Source organism: Chionomys nivalis, chromosome 17 (genome assembly GCF_950005125.1).
Source record: "Chionomys nivalis chromosome 17, mChiNiv1.1, whole genome shotgun sequence".
Taxonomy (NCBI): domain Eukaryota; kingdom Metazoa; phylum Chordata; class Mammalia; order Rodentia; family Cricetidae; genus Chionomys; species Chionomys nivalis.
In genome coordinates, this window is record NC_080102.1 from 38,807,433 (window position 1) to 38,824,940 (window position 17,508).

At 44.1% G+C, this 17,508-nt stretch overlaps 1 protein-coding gene across 1 annotated transcript; it reads right to left on the reverse strand.

Moving 5' to 3' along the window:
• Window positions 1-302: 302 nt before the first annotated feature.
• Window positions 303-17,158, reverse strand: LOC130888870 (apolipoprotein L3-like). The gene is made up of 4 exons (XM_057792236.1): window positions 17,034-17,158; window positions 13,922-14,008; window positions 10,992-11,118; window positions 303-1,801 (listed from the first exon to the last, which is right to left on the reverse strand). Exons 2-4 carry the CDS (start codon window positions 13,932-13,934, stop codon window positions 991-993), a joined length of 951 nt encoding a protein of 316 aa, XP_057648219.1. The 5' UTR covers window positions 13,935-14,008; window positions 17,034-17,158; the 3' UTR covers window positions 303-990.
• Between the last annotated feature and the right edge of the window lie 350 nt (window positions 17,159-17,508).

Below are 17,508 nucleotides of genomic sequence, written 5' to 3' on the forward strand. Positions count from 1 at the left end.
TGTGGCAGCCCACCAGGCTTCCATCTTCCCTCTACTTGGCACTGTGCATAGCTCTCTACCAATGATAACAGCATATTATCTTGACCCTGCCCTTTTCTTAGTTCACATGCCATCTTCTTCTGTTGTAATTGACTGCTCTATACTCAATTTATCTAGTCTAGGAGGTTAATATTTATTGAACACAAGTCTATAAATATAAGAGTACAAGAGTCCATTGATCTGAGATACCATCTTGGCCAGGACATCTCCCCCAAGAGTGAGAAGAAACTGAGGGTCACCAGCTGAGTCTCTTGTCACAAACTGTGAACTTCATCCCCAAACCATAAGTTGCTTGACTTCCTATGCAAATCTACCTTGAGTCTCTATGCCCAAACCCACCACTGACACATCAGCACAGCACACAGACATTCACTTTGATGTCATTGGTCTCTCAGGTGACCATGTTCCCTTGGAAGCCTGGCTCCTTGTCAATCTCAACATCGTCTTCATCACCATCTGTTGAAAGGTTACTGCCTGGAGGACACATGGGTGAGCTGATCCTGCTGCTGCTGATCCAGAAGTCATAAGGATACTTCCCTCGGGGGAAGGGATATTGGCCACCATTATGGCTTCTCCATACATAGAATTCTAACTCTGACTTTCTCCCATTATCCGCTCTCCAGGTTTCCTGCCTTCTCATTGCTTGTTCTTCTGTAGCCCTCCCTATTCACACCCACCATGTTTAAGTCCCATTCCCACTCTTTAGGTAGGAAAGACTGGGGTCCCTTGTTAAGACTCCAATTTCTGTTTTCTATTGAGTCACTGGCTGTCTGCATTGATCTTGCTGTGCTCAGTCACAGAAATACAAACTCTTCAATGCTCAGTTCCAAAGACTTTATTTCTAGTGCTTTCCCTTGTAAAGGATACCTCCACCCTTCCCACCCCACCCCCAATTGATGCCATCTTTCCTGCATTTTTAGCTTCTTGGGGGAGGTGTCACTGAGACAGGTCTCACTGCAGAGCCTTGTGAATCTTCTCAAATTCCCGCAACTTTCTCTCCAGCATGAGAGCCAGTTTCCTCAGCGCTGCAGCTGACTCTGTTGTTGCCCCGTTGTACAAATCTATTGAATCTGTCACGAGGTGATACACATCCCAAACAAGGAAGAGACTGGTAATGCCTATTCCTTTAATACTAGCACTTAATGCATCCCCCAACTCCCTTGAACCTTCAGCATAGACGCCCTCTCCAAATTGTTGTAGTGGGCGATAACCAGCTCTGGAAATCCTGGTGGCCCTGATTAGTTCCTTGAGGCTTTTACAGGCATCGATTAAATCCACACCCGTATTACTAAGTATGACTGTGATCTTAGGCATGATTTTCATAAGCTCATGGAATGTGTTCATGCTGGCTCCAACCAGACGACTGGCTTCAGATTCATCTGAGAGCCTGCTCGACTCTTCCACGACGGTGGTGATGAGGCTAGTCATACCTGCTACCAGCCCCAAGGAAGTTGCTGGGAGTATCAGGCTGGCTCCTCCTGTAATGGGTGTCAGAACTAGACCCAGGATGCTCAGGAATTCAGAGACAGTGCTGGTGGATTCGGCCACCACATTGGAGATGGTGCAGCCACTGTGCACTTTATCAAGATGGTCAGCCAGGGAGCGAAGCTTCTGGATGTGTTCTTCTAGTTTGATTTTCAAGTGAGGAAATTCTTTTAAAAACCTCTTTTTCTTCAGCTCCTCTTCAAGCCTCCCATTTTTATCTGTGGGATTCTGAGCTAAATCCTTCTTCAGTACAACATGCAGGGCAGCTTCCTCCTCTCTGTGACAGAAGAGACGAGCATGAGGAAAATGGGCTTTGTATTTTTTTTTAAAAAAAAAACTAAATTCTTGTTCAAAATGTACTTTTATACTACAAACCCAATAGGAAATGTTTTTACAGAGTCCATAATTGTGCTATCTACCATAAGCATTGGATTAAATTATCATATATGTCTATATCCTTTATTCTATACAGGTCAGTGTAAAGTTGAACCATGGCACTGTAAGGACAGACTCTTTTTAATATGCCTCCACTCGAGGTCAGTGTCTTCACTAACTGCGGGAACCGTGTAGATGATGAACACAGGGAAGTGAGATTAGAGCCAAAGCTCTTTAACTCAGAGAAATAATCTTTAACTTCGAGCACTGTGGGTATTGTGAGGGATTTCGGAGTCGCCTCTCTGCCCTCAGCTGCTGGGATGTCATCTGCAGCCCATGTAGTACCCAGCCTGCAGTAAAGCCTGTGCTGGCCTGGGTAGCCCTGCAATACACCATACATAGTGCAAGCAAGGAGTGGCTTTCTCAATCTCTAAAGCTCCCAAACCTGAGTCGTCAAAAGCACCAATCTGTCCTCATGGGACAGTACACAGGGACAGCACAATTGCTTTAGAAGCTTTGCATAAACTCCTCCATCTCCTGCACACAGTGTCAGCATTAGAAGATTCAGTCCCCATCTGTAAGAAACTTCACAAAATTTCTGTAAATGCTTCCTAGTGGGGAAATACAGGATCTTAGATCCATCTGTTCCCAAGAATTTCCTATAAAAATGCTCAACCTTAAAGATGTGTGGGACTGGCTTCCCCTTGTGGCCTGCTGCCACCCGCAATGGCCCCCTGCTGCCACTCGTGGAACTGCACTGTTTTACCGTCACATTGGTGCTCGTGATTCAGCCAGGTTCTCTCCACGTTTCCTCCTGCCCGTGGTCATGCGGGATGAGGAGACTTGGAACCCTGGGCTTGGGAACTGGGCATCTGCCTGAGCACCGACATCTACACACACCAGTCACTTTGGTGGTGAGTTTTCCCCTTCCAGTCAGCTTCACCACTTCTCCAAACCCGAGGAATTGATCATTGAGCTCCTGGAAATCCTCTAGTGTTCCTAGAAATGGGGGAAAGCCCCCAACCACGGCTATGGTTGAGCCCTTTGCTGACATTCATCTCTGTTTGCTTCCCATAGCTAAAGATGTGACCAGACTAACTGGGTTGGTTCTCCCATGCTAGCACTGCACACATTGTGTGGTGCATTCACTTTGGGGCTTGGGGTCCCTTGGAATTTTCTTTCTCCTTTCTTTTTCTTTTCTTTTGGACTACTCATAAGTGGTCTCCACTGTGAGATATTATCCAGGACGGCCTCTAGCCTCTGGCTTTTCAGTTGCTCGGACTGGAGTCAGTTGGCTTCGTTAACGCCTCACCTGTAGAGAGAAGACGTTCTCCTACAGGCCCTGTGCGTTCGTTCATTGTTTTCACATTTTCAGCTATGGAGAATAAACCCTCAAACTAAAAGCTCTGCCTGTGTCCCAGTGGCTCTGCTTGACTTCAAACTATCTGCCACCCACATGAAAATGCTTTGCTGGTCACTGTGCAGCCCCTTCCCACTGTCTGAAAATGCTTTGCTGGTCACTGTGCAGCCCCTTCCCACTGTCTGAAAATGCTTTGCTGGTCACTGTGCAGCCCCTTCCCACCTGTCTGAAAATGCTTTGCTGGTCACTGTGCAGCCCCTTCCCACTGTCTGAAAATGCTCTTTTCCTCTCACTCCCATCCCTATTCTGTCTCTGCCACCTCTTCCGCTGGAAACTGACAAGATTAGTTGGATCCGCAAGGCAGCTGTCTTCAAATCCAGCCTTTGCTCTCTGCTGCGGCTCTTGGCACAGCGGCTTGGCAACAAGGCAGATCATGCCTTAGGTCTCTCTTGTTATTATATTTAAAACTCACGTGACTCAAAAAATGTGGCTTCTCTATACAACACACAACTGTGATTGTTTTGACTGAGGTCAAGTGACCTTACCACCATCTTAACTGAGGTCAGGTGACTTCATCGTGATCTTAACTGAGGGCCAGGTCAGGTGACCAAGTCCTGCCATATTTACTGATGTATTCCCTGCCTGGGCCCTGGTGCTCACTCTGTTGCATGTGTGTTTTGCACAGTGGCGTGCCTTTGGTAGGGCCCACCAAAAGCATCCACTTTGCCCAATTCCTGTTCACTCTCTCTCTCTGTGTGTATATGTGCATACATGTAACTTAAATACACCTTTGTTTACTGTTAAATGTTCTAATTGTCAGTTCATTGCATCTCATTCCAGACTACAAAGCAATAAGTCTCATGTTTTAAACTGGTATGTACTTTTAAGTCTTTTACAAAAATTCGGTATATTTAATCCAACCCTGTTTTAAAGTGTGTTAAGCTGTTTTCTACCATTGTCAGTTCCACCCATTAATCTTCTATTGGAAGCAGTTTTTTCTTCTTTCTGTCTTTTACAAGTATAAATCTTACCTGTTAAGAGCCGTTACAGTCAAGCTTGGACACTGCTCTCCAGGCAGATTCTATATTGTAATCATAACTCATCTATACCCAGTAAACAACCCTCAACTGCTCAGAGATCTGGGGAATATGACATTTAAATACTTAATTATTTATAACTTTTCATATCATAGACAGGTTGGAACCTAGCAGCAGCATTCTCATTCCTCCCAAGAAGACAGAAGACAGATGAGCACAGAACAACGTTCATCCACAATTCACTTCAACTACCAAGTGCTGACCACTGGGCAAAACTGCTTTTTGTCTAAACTGTGGACAGAATTGCTGGAATTGACAGCCCTGCTGCTCAGGTCAAGATAGGCTTGTCTTTCTATGGAATTCTTAGCTCACAGGATCTTCTGGAGCCTGGCAGGCCCTGTGCTAAACAGCAAAAGGCAAATACAACCCTCAGTGACCATGGAGGACCCTGAAGAGAAGCTCTAGATGCCAACCAAGTAAGTTCTCTGTCGTTTTTAATCAATAACTCAAGTAAAATTTTATTCTTTGCAAAGATCTTCGATGCAGTTTGATAGCTGAGAGATTTTGTTGTTTAAAAGGACGACCTCACCAAACAAATTTCAATAAGATAGTCTCTCTCACACTGCCTTTCATAGTCTTAAAGATACTTTTCATTATGCAAAAAATATCCATCACAATCATTCTGCTGCTGTTTAAAACTTATGTTGGCACAAACCCAAAAAATTCTTGTGAGTTCCAGTGAGCCGAATTAAAGGATCCACCTTAACAGGTCAGATACACCCCTTTCAATACCCTAAATCCTAATTTTTTTTTTCTAAACTTAACTTTGTCCTCTGTTCTGCCAGTGCCTTAAACAGGTGTAAGAGACACCAAACATTTCCATACTACAAACACCAGACAGGAACAAAGAGACCAGCTATCCCAGGACGTGACCAGCACCCAGCTTTTTCAGGATCCTCCCCCACCCCAGGATGATGCCTACAAATAAGCAGGAAGTGGTCTTGAGACTCTGCCGTCCCAATTCCTTTAACCTGTTGTGTCTAACCTTCTGCCTTATTATAAAAAAGAGATGGGAATGTAATGGTCTGTCCTGTCCCTTTAAGAGCCCCCCCCCCCCCCCCCCCCCCCCCCCCCCCGTCTGCTCAGGCAAGTGGATCTTCCTTCTGCTTCCAGCCTGAGCTCTTTCCTTTTCTGTATCTCTACCGAAGAGGTAGCTTCTCTTCTCCTCTCCCTTATCCCCTTATCCTCCCTCCCTCCCTCCCTCCCTCCCTCCCTCCCTCCCTCCCTCCCTCCCTCTTCCTCCTCCTCCTTCTCCTCCTCCTCCTCCTTCTTCTTCTTCCTCTCTGTCTCTCTGTCTCTCTGTCTCTGTCTCTGTCTCTCTCTCTCCCTCTTTCTCCTATTCCCCCTTCTCCCATTGCCCCTTCATAACCCACTGAATGAACTATACCAAAGCCCTCTTTCTGCATGGCATGCCTATCTATCTCCCACTTGCTGCAGATCCTTATGGGACCGGCTGACACTCATGGCTCTCTGTGGTCTCCAACCCACCACTGCGCTAAACCACCCACAGTGGCCCACTGCCACCCCTCAGGGAACTCTGTTATTTTATCTAAACCATTACAGTGGTCATGTGATTTGTCACACAATCAATACAGGACAACACTGTATCCTGAGGAGAAGATACTTGAAGCTCTCTTATTTCTGTCCAGTGGATGTTTCCATTGGCTCATTTTAACCCTTTTGCTACATGGTTGACTGTTACTATGTGGCAACTATCTTATATGTGAGTTCTTTGTGTGGTTTTTGCAAATTCTCAATTCTGTTTGGATTAGAGTAGTCCTTCATTAACAGCTGGTGTCAAATATAAAAAGAAGGCTCACTGGGACTCTTTCCTCAGACTTTGTCATTAACTATCACTGAGAATTGAAAATTAAACCTGAAACAGACCCTCAGATCCACAAAAGACCTTCCAGATCCTTTTGTCTGCTGTCTGCTCTCTGAAGATTGCCAAATTTCTTTCCCTTCCTGGCTGGATTTCACAATATCAATGGTTGCCTAAGGTGACTGAGACAGAAGAGCTGCACATTAACCCTGGATCCAGGCTGACTCCAACTCTCACTCCTGAACCACAACCTGACAGGTCTAGTTCAGTGTCCTGCAGACAGAGGGCACCAGGCTACCAGACACCATAGCTGGTGACAGTGTCACCTTCGAACACAACAAAGACATGCGCAAAGATACAAGGGCCCTGGAGACCACTAATAGTGGTAAATAGACTGGATATCCCTTGAAATAGGACAAGACAATAAGAGAAATATTTTCCTCTAAGATGGTGACACAAGATCCCCTTAGACTCCCAAGTTCTGCAAATCATCCTCCAACACTGACTCTGGACTTTTGTCTCTAGCCACACACCCTCCCTGATATTCAGGGAGTGCCGTGTAGAACAGAAAGAGAACCCAAAATAACACCTGAGAACTCCTGAGCACACACAGCATGTGCAGAGCATACCCAATGCTGCGCTCCTATAAAGCATGAGGTTGGAGCAGAGGAGATAAACCCCATTATCCCTCTTGCATGTCCTCTGTAGGCCTCTTCTCTCTGTCTTCGATTCCTCTGTCCTTCCAGTCCTGCTCTTCTAGCTACTTACCTACACCCCCACTGTGGGGCCACTCATACTACCCCCTGAACCTTGGCTGAGAACCTGGTCCTTCTCTCTCTGGGCTTTAGGAAGGATGCTGGAACTTGGTTATTCCTTCTTGACCTGTTGTTTATCCCAGGCTGTCGCCATGTCCTATCAGACTGAATTCCCATTTCTACTGGACATAACTGGAGCTCCAGATGTCCGTAGGGACAGTCAGGGTCAACCCAGCTCTGTTCAAGTTGCACTACGGGTTCGCTACCTCCTCATCCCACAGAGGGATCCTGCTGTTGTTACAGCTCCTCAGATGGGAGGATAGTGACTGATACGCAGCCTAGGAACATGATTGATGATGTTTAGACTTTTGTCACTTATCTCAAAATAAGTTCTTGATTCCTCAGTCCTACAGGAGACCCCTGACTCTGGTCTCTTCTCATTTCTTTTTTTTTATTACTTTATAAATAATACCAATCAAATTTTCCACTTCCTCCCCTCCTCTCACTTCCCTCCTGCTCCCCCAGTAACCCTTCCCCTTTCCCCCTCCAGTCCTAAGAGAGGTCAGGGTACCCTGCCCTGTGGGAAGTCCAAGGAGGCCCTCCCCCCTCCATCTAGGCCTAGGAAGGTGTGCATCCATATAGACTAGGATCCCAAAAAGCTACTGCATGCAGGAGACAAATCCCAGCGCCATTATCATTGGCTTCTCAGTCTGCCCCAATTGTCTGCCACATTCAGAGGGTGCAGTTTGATCCCATGATCATGATCATTCAGGCCCAGTCCAGCTGGCTTTGGTGAGCTCACCTTAGCTCAGGCACACTGTCTCAGTGGGTGGACCAACCCCTCGTGGTCCTGACTTCCTTGCTTATATTCTCCCTCCTTCTGCTCTTCAACTGGACCATGGGAGCTCTGTCTCTATCTCCTCAATTAAGATAGCTCCTTCCCTGCTTCCATATCTGTCCTTCCTCCATCTCAACCATCCCACCCCCACACACTCTCCCCAAACCTCCCCTTCTCCTTCTCTCTCCCTCTCTCTCCTTCACCGAACCCCACCCCCACTCCCATGCTCCCAACTTTTGCCTAGCGATCTTGTCTGCTTCCAATTTCCAGGAGGATCTATATATGTTTTTCTTTGGGTTCACCTTATTACTTAGCTTCTCTGGGATCATGAACTATAGGCTCAACGTCCTTTGTTTATGGCTAGAATCCACTAATGAGTGAGTACATAGACCTATAAGTGGAGAGGAAATAGAAGCTGTCATCAAAAACCTCCCAGCCAAAAAATGCCCGGGGCCAGATGGTTTTAGTGCAGAATTCTACCAGAACTTCCAAGAAGAGCTAATACCTATATTCCTTGATGGGTTGCACATAATAGAACAGAAGAGTCATTGCCAAACTCTTTTTATGAAGCTACAGTTACCCTGATACCAAAACCACACAAAGACTCAACCAGGAAAGAGAATTACAGACCAATCTCACTCATGAACATCGATGCAAAAATTCTCAATAAAATACTGACAAACCGAATTCCAGAACACATAAAAAAAAAATCATCCATTATGATCAAGTAGGCTTCATCCCAGAGATGCAGGGCTGGTTCAACATATGAAAATCTATCAATGTAATTCATCATATCAATAAACCAAAAGAAAACAACCATATGATCATTTCATTAGATACCAAAAAAGAATTTGACAAAATTCAACACCCCTTTATGATAAAGGTCTTGGAGAGATGAGGGATACAAGGATCATCTCTAAATATAATAAAAGGAATATACAGCAAGTCAACAGCTAACATCAAATTAAATGGAGAAAAACTCAAAGTGATTCCACTAAAATCAGGAACAAGACAAGGCTGTCCACTCTCTCCATATCTCTTCAATATATTGCTTGAAGTTCTAGCAATAGCAATAAGACAACATAAGGAGATCAAGGGGATTTGAATTGGAAAGGAATAAGTCAAACTTTCATTATTTGCACATGATATGATAGTGTACATAAGTGACCCCCAAAACTACCAGAGAACCTCTACAGCTGATAAATACCTTCAGTGATATGGCAGGATACCAGATCAACTCAAAAAAATCAGTAGCCCTCCTATACATAAAAGATAAAGAAGCTGAGAGAAAAATCAGAGAAACGTCACCTTTCACAATAGCCACAAATAGCATAAAGTATCTTGGGGTAACACTAACAAAGGAAGTGAAAGATCTATTTGACAAGAAGTTTAAGTCTTTGAAGAAAGAAATTGAAGAGGATACCAGAAAATGGAAAGATCTCCCATGCTCTTGGGCTGGTAGGTTCAACATAGTAAAAATGGCAATTCTACCAAAGGCAATCTATAGATTCAATGCAATCTCCATCAAAATCACAACAAAAAATTTCACAGACATTGAGAGAACAATAATCAACTTTATATGGGAAAAGAAAAAAACTCAGGATTGCCAAAACAATCCTATACAATAAAGGAACTTCTGGAGGCATTACCATCCCTGACTTCAAACTCGATTACAGAGCTACAATAATGAAAACAGCTTGGTATTGGCATAAAAACAGAGACATTGACCAATGGAATAGAATCGAAGATCTGGATATTAATCCACATACCTCTGAACACCTGATTTTAGACAAAGGAGCTAAAATTATACAATGGAAGAAAGAAAGCATCTTCAACAAATGGTGCTGGCATAAATGGATGTCAACATGTAGAAGAAGAAAAATAGATCCATATCTATCACCATGCACAAAACTCAAGTCCAAATGGATTTAAAACCTCAGTATAAATCAGACCACACTGAACATGATAGAAGAGAAAGTGGGAAGTAGTCTGAATACATTGGCACAGGAGACCACTTTCTACATATAACCCCAGGAGCACAGACAGTAAGAGCAATGATGAATAAATGGGACCCTCTGAAACTGAGAAGCTTCTGTAAAACAAAGGACACAGTCATTAAGACAAAAAGGCAACCTACTGAATGGGAGGAGATCTTCACCAAGCCCACATCAGACAAAGGTCTGATCTCCAAAATATATAAAGAACTCAAGAAACTAGACATTCAAATTCTATATAACCTAATTAAAAATTGGGGTACTGAACTGAACAAAGAATTCTCAGCAGAATTTCAAATCGCCAAAAGATACTTAAGGAGATGTTCAACTTCCTTAGCTATCAGGGAAATGCAAATCAAAACAACTTTGAGATACCATCTTATACCTGTCAGAATGGCTAAAATCAAAAACACCAATGATAGCTTATGCTGGAGAGGATATGGACCAAGGGGAACACTCATTCATTGCTGGTGGGAATGCAAACTTGTTCAACCACTTTGGAAATCAGTATGGCAGTTTCTCAGAAAATTGGGAGTCAACCTACCTCAGGATCCAGCAATACCACTCTTGGGAATATACCCAAGAGATGCCCAATCATACTACAAAGCATTTGTTCAACTATGTTCATAGCAGCATTATTTGTAATAGCCAGAACCTGGAAACAACCTAGATGCCCCTTAATGGAAGAATGGATAAAGAAAGTGTGGTGCATCTACACATTAGAGTATTACTCAGAGATACAAAATAATGACATCTTACATTTTGCATGTAAATGGATGGAAGTAGAAAACACTATCCTGAGTGAGATAACCCAGACCCCAAAATATGAATATAGTCTGTACTCTTCTCATTTCTAAAGTAGCTTTCAGTGATAACTTTCAGGGGCACCCACTGTGTACCAGTCACATACTGAGAACTCCACACACATTATCTTACTTTCTCATACTGCAGTTTTATGGTGGCAAAACCCAGAAAGTGCTAACTAACTTGCCAAGGTCCCAGAACTAGTAGATGACAGAACTGGCCCCGGCACCTTGAGCAACATCGTCAATCTACTTGAGGTGATTTCCACCAAAGAATCACATGATAGAAACACTCCTCTGGGATGGTTGAGAAGGGGTGTTGATAACCCCACCCCTTGGACTGCCTAGAGTAGGTATTCTTTCCAAGTAATAGCCTCATTCTTATGGTCTGGAGGGAGGTGCTGGGTGCATCATGAAGGTAACCTTGACAACTCTGCTGCCTTCACAAATGCCTTCCAGATTCCATCTTCAGTCACCAGGCGCTCCAGATCCACTCTGCAGAGTGTGTCTGTGAGGAAATCAACAACTTCTTCCACGATGCGTTTTGTCACTAATTATCAAGAAAAAGAATTAGGTTAGAAGACAGTGTGGAAGAAATTAAATGGCAATATCAGGAGATGGCGAGATGCTATGTTCCCGAACATTTGTGTATGGGTCCTAATGGGTCTCTGGGGTTGAAGGTTCAATTATGTCCCCGAAATTTATATGTAGAAGCTCTTAGGCTCAGAAACTGTATTTAGAGACTGACTTCTTAAGGAAATAAAGTAATGAAGACCAAATGATGCCATGAATATAGAGCACTACTCAGTGGTACAGAGGTCCTTATGACAAGGAGATACAGATGTCTATTCTCTGTCATCAAACAATCATACAATTATCTATCATATGCACACATGCCTTTCGGTGTCTACCTCCTTCTGTATCTGTTTATTACTCTGACCCTGCTCCACACAGAGACAACACCATGTGCAGATGTAGTGACCCTGTACCTTCTACATACCTGGATGTCCTCCTTACTGTGACCAAATTGCCATTTTTTTCCCACAGATATTGGTTTCCATTCCCTAGAAATCACAGGCCTTTTGTCGAAGTCTGTTGTTCCATCCACTGTGAATGTCTTACACGGAAAACACTGTTGTACCAGTGACTCTCAAGACACTCATGAGTTCTCCATTATTTTAGTGTCAACAGTTGAATTTTTTTTTAAAATATGCAGTAAACATCAGAGTTTATTGAACATGGGAAGGACTCAGGACTCTCTGACACCATGGAGAAAGCATCCGTGACCACCTGACTCTTACATTTTCATGATTCCACAGCCAGTACCCACAAACAGCACTGCCAGGTTTGGCTGCCAACATGGGAAGAACCCTTGTCCCAATCAACCACACCAGCAGCAGCTTTGTACAGTGAAGCAGCATCTTTCCAGGAGCAAGAAAGCTCAGGGCTTTCTCCATTCTTAGGCTGGAGCCTAGCTGACTGGGTCCTTGCCCCAGGCATCCTCCCACTGTTCAACTGAAGGACAGGAGCCTCCAGTTAGTCCCCCAATGTCCTTGACAGTCACAGCCATTCAATGACTTTGAGCTTCCTAGTGCTCCTTTTGTCTCCAGTGCAGCACGTCAAACATTTGTCATTTCTTACTGCCCTACCTGCTCTTTCATTGTAGACTTTTGTAAAGAGTCACAATTAATAACCATTCCACAGACTCAATATTCTTCTCTCTTATCCTTTCCCCTACCAAAGAAATTAATCCATTGTTTTTAATTTAGCTTTTTGTAAGATCTAAGAATATTGATAGAATATACTTAGGTTCTTTGCCAAAATGTCATAGGAATGACTTCTGTCCCAGTTGTCAATAAAGTCCTTGCATCCCTCTGAAGTTGCGTGTGCCAGAATCCCCATTTCTGCATTGCTTCAGCAGGACTGCCTCTCAGGATCCTGCTCCACTGACCCATTGGACTCTGCTTACAGTATTCAACTGCATGTCTAGTTATGTTCCAAAGTCTCCCACATTCCTCACATATGTTATCAATCAATACAGAAAATATTTACTGTATATATCACACACATTTATAGGTTTGTGTGTGTGTGTCCATGTGTGCACACAGATATAAGGGAAAAGAGAAAGAGAAAGATAGATATAGTCAGATAATAGATATAGATAGATAGAGATAAGGATAGATAGATAGATAGATAGGGATAGATAGATAGATAGATAGATAGATAGAGGGATAGATAGATAGATAGATAGATAGATAGATAGATAGATAGATAGATAGATAGAGATAGGGATAGATAGATAGATAGATAGATAGATAGATAGATAGATAGATAGATAGATAGATAGATAGGGATAGATAGATAGAGGGATAGATAGGTAGATAAATAAAGATAGGGTACATAGATAGATAGATAGATAGATAGATAGATAGATAGATAGATAGATAGATATAGGGATAGATAGACAGACAGACAGATAGATAGATAGATATAAGGATAAATAGATAGAGATAGGGATACATAGATAGATAGATAGATAGATAGATAGATAGATAGATAGATAGATAGATATAGGGATAGATATATAGGGATAGATAGATAGGGATGGATAGATAGATAGATAGATAGAGATAGAGATAGATAGATAGATGATAGATAGATAGATAGATAGATAGATAGATAGATAGATGGTGGTGGAGAGCTTATTCTCTCGTGCCAACTTCTGTATTCATTACTTTTCTGATGCTGAGATAAAACTCCATGACAGAAATACACTAATGAAGATTCATTTGGATTCCAGCTCCACAGGAAGAGATGTCCAGAGTGGCAGTGAAGGGACAGAAGCAGGTGCTGGAAATGGAGAGATCACATCTCTACTGCACCTAAGAATCATAGAATGTACTGGATGGAGCAAGGTTATGAATGCTATTTTATTTCATTATTTTTGAGATAGTGTCTCACTATGTAGCACAGGCCAGCCTGGAACTCATAGAGACCCACCTACTTCAGACTCCCTTGTGCTGGGATTAAGACCTGAATTCTGCAGTCAGCTGAGCTATAAACTCTAAAGGTCCACACACAGGGATGAACTTTCTCTAGTAAGGCTCCATGTCTTGTGAGTTCCATAACCTCCCTAAATGGCAACACCAACTGGAGACCAAGTGTTCAAATCCACGAGCCTCTGGGGTATCTTTTAGTAAGAACAGGCAGTACACTTATACACACAATCAACACACATATGTGGACCACTAAGACCAAAGGCACCTGATTTGAATAAGTAATAGGTGCAGTATTTTCTACTGTTTTGAAGCTTTTATAATCTGGAGGCAGTCAGAAAAGAGGAACTTGGCTACCTGACATAGCCATGAGGGCGTCTGGGTCCTCAGCACCAGCTCTTGGATTTCAGGTAGGTTTTCCTTACAGCTCTTCACGTGTCCAGGCTGGAGGAAGGAGAAAGAGACATCAATAAGAAGTATAAGATGCAATGTGGACAGCTGAGTGAAGTCAGGAGGGAGGGGCCAGAGGCTAATGGTTCCACCAGAGTGGGAGTAAAGGACCAATGGACTGATGGCAAGAATACTTCTCAACCAGTGGGCCTTGCACCGCTGCTTACAGATGTCAGTCATCTGGTCTACCCTCTCCCCTCATCTTGGTCTTGCCAGAGCCCTCTTATCCTGTTAGTGTCCAAGGGGGATGTCACCAACTAGGGACATAGCCATGAAGAAAAGGAATAGATAATCTAGACATAGGAGAAATGGAAATGGATGTTCTCTCATCCATTACACGTGGGAACACGTGTAAATTAATGTTAATGGAAATGATTTACTGTATGTCTCTGCCACACAGGGCTCCTCATACACACCTCATTAGGGGACCACCATCCTCCATGAGATGAGGACTGCTGTGAACCCCATTTTAAAGTGGAGGGAAGATCATAAGAGTTTGTTGACATCTTTCAATATTTCACAATAATACTGGACCAGGGACTTGACCCCAAGTTGTTCTGATGGCACCCTATCATTCAGGTATGATCTCTACTCTCTAAGGCACACAGTATCTCCTTCCCTCCCTGTGTGTGACTGTGAGAACCTTCTCACCCACATCGGGACCTGTGTTCTTGAATGGTTAAATTCACAGATGCCACAGTGATCTCCCAAAGTTCACACCCTCCTTGTTCTGCAGGATCCTGTATCCCACCAGGGCTGGAGTTCCTGTTAGTCCCTGTTTCTGCTCTAGCCCATCCAGTCCTCTGCCCTCCTCCCTAAATGTTCAACCTTAGGCAGTTCCTAATCATCGTGTGAAATGAACTCTCATGAAAAAAATTTCTGCACTGTGGATTGCTATCTGTAACATGTTTTTAGAAGAAAAATGACTGGATCATAGAGTTTCAACATTGAACTTTTTACATAGTCTTAGGCTCAATGTTGTACACAGAGTTTGCGAGAATCCACATTCCTGTGGGCAGTACACAAAAGTGGACATTCTCCCTAGACTACTAGTGCACAGTTGCCTGAAACAGCAGATCTGATTGCACATGGGGTAACCACAGCTCCGGAGAGGCTGAGGGAGGGTGGCTGCTGGCACTTTGAGGACAGCTGAGGCTTCACACCGAGACCCTAGTTTTAATTAAGAACAAACACCAATAATGTCTGGTGTAGGAGGTCCTTGTGTCTTTTTGTTGCTTTCATTGGTTACATTGTTTTCAGCCTCTGAAGGGCAGAACTTAGGTAGGTGGAGAAGACAGAACTGGATACTGAGAGGAAAAAAAAAAAAGCAGAGTCAGAGAGATGCCATGGATCCTCTGCTTGAGAAGGACGCCGGTTAAAATCTTGCTGGTAAGCCACTGAGATGAGGTGATATACACAGATTAATAAAAATGGGATAAATTAATGTAAGAGTGAGTCAATAAGAATCTAGAGCTAATGGGCCAAGCAGTGTTTTAATTAATACAGTTTCTGTGTGTTTATTTTGGGGCTAAGCTAGCTGTGCTCATAGGACGAACAAGTGGGCCCTCCTTGCAACAGCGGTCTGGGGCAATGGCTACTTTTCGGTGGAGGAAAGTCCCTTAGTGTGTATAAGACCCTGGGCACAGTCCCTAGTGCCCCAAATGGACATGATAAATAGCTCCTCCCTGCAGGTTTGTTCTGGCCCTCCCAGACCTGGATAACCATTAACTAATGGCACTTCTCCACATTACACTTGCCATCTTCCCTACCCCCATTCCTCCTCCAGAACCAGTGGACTTGGCATGATCCTTGTAGCAGCCCTGTGTTGGTAAGCAGGACAAACTATGCAGCCTTCTCTCTAGGGCCCAGCCAGGGTCCCACAAGCACCCCACATCTACAGCAGGGGTACAACAGAGAATGTCCCTGGAGACACTGTGGGGCCAGAGCAGCTCGCATTGTCCAAAGTTTTGGGGAAGAACTGACTGTTGAACCGTAAGGAAGATGACCATCAAACCAGGGAATACAAGCACCAGGAAGTGCTCTGCTGCCCTGGGACAGAACAATGGGAAATAATAGCCAGAAAGTAAGTAACCATAGAGACCCATGGGACAGAGGTGAGACACATGGCTTACTTATTTAGCTTGTCTAACCCCAGAATGTGCATGTGTCACATGTCTGCCCCATTTTCCTTTTTTTTTTCTTTTCTTTTTTTTTTTTTTTTTGGTAATAGGGTCTCACTATGTAGCCTCCAGTACCCTGAAACTCACTGTATAGATGAGGCTGGGAACTCACAGCCCCTACCTCCCAAATGTTGGATTAAAGGTATGTGCCTTCCATGCCCAGCTGTCTGTCTTCTTCTTTACCTGAATACACAGGACAGAGCCTGCCATTCTCCCACTCCCCACAGGCTGAGCAGAGAACAGGTGAGGCCCGGAGGACACAAGGCTGCCACCCACTGCTCAGCCTCCTTTCCAGGATCCTGGTCAAGCCACTCTCCACTGAGTGTGTCTCCTGCAGCCTTGGTTTACACGCAGAGACTGCCATAGATTAGGGTCTCAGAGAAAGGTTGGGTGAGAGATCTCCCACTCCCCTCCAGCAATCTTTCTGATTGCTCCTTGTATCTCAGAAGGCAGCCTTTGCCCCCATGAGCTTTAGAATCAGCCCTCCAGAGACAGCTTAATTACCAGTCCCCATAAGATGGGCAGGCTTAGGTCCCTGCCCTTCTCTATCTTTTTGTTTCCTCCATTTCACAATGGAGTGGGCACCCACACCAGACACCTTCCTTCTGCTGTTCCCTGTCATGCCCCAAACATTCGGTTATCCAAGGTGAACCCTTGAAGTTCAGTGATCCCATTTGATGCGTTCCCCAACCTCTTGGGCTTAGGAAGAGCAGTCAGACCCGTCTCGGATGTAGGTCCAGATCTACTGCCCTTGAGTGCATCTATAAAATGATCCATAGCTGCCTCCAGAGCTGCAGTGAGGATGAGCAGTGAGGGAACTGCACACTTCCCATACTTACCGAGGAGTCTTGATCTCCCAAGCTGAGCAGGACTGAGGTTCTCAGGAGTGTGGGTGCCTCTGCCTGTGCCTGGGATTATCAGAGCTCAAGGCAGGATGAAAACCTCCTCTTCTGTGCAGCTCAGATATAAGTGAAACTTCAGACACAGCTTGTTGAGCTCCACCCTCACTGCACTTCCGTGTCCACCCACTCACAGGACCAACCTCTGACTGATTTTCTAGATTCTTCTCAACACACCCCAAACCGTTTGTAAGTTTTCCACGGTCATTAAGAAAATAGAGTCGAAGGCAGCTCTCTTTCTCTTTCTCTTCCCTTTCCTCTCTCCTCCTCTCTCCTTCCCTCTCTCTCCCTATCCGTTACCCATGCAATGCCCTGTTCTTAAATAAAACTTCATACCCAAGCTCAAAAACAAAACAAAACAAAAAACCAACCAAACAAAAGAAAATATATTCCGCAACTAGAGCAGGTCGTAAGG

Coding starts and splice junctions, on each gene's coding strand:
- LOC130888870 (XM_057792236.1), bottom strand. Junction 1,802..10,991: donor AAGGCAGCAGAGTTGTCAAG/GTTACCTTCATG, acceptor CTTCTGTCACAG/AGAGGAGGAAGCTGCCCTGC.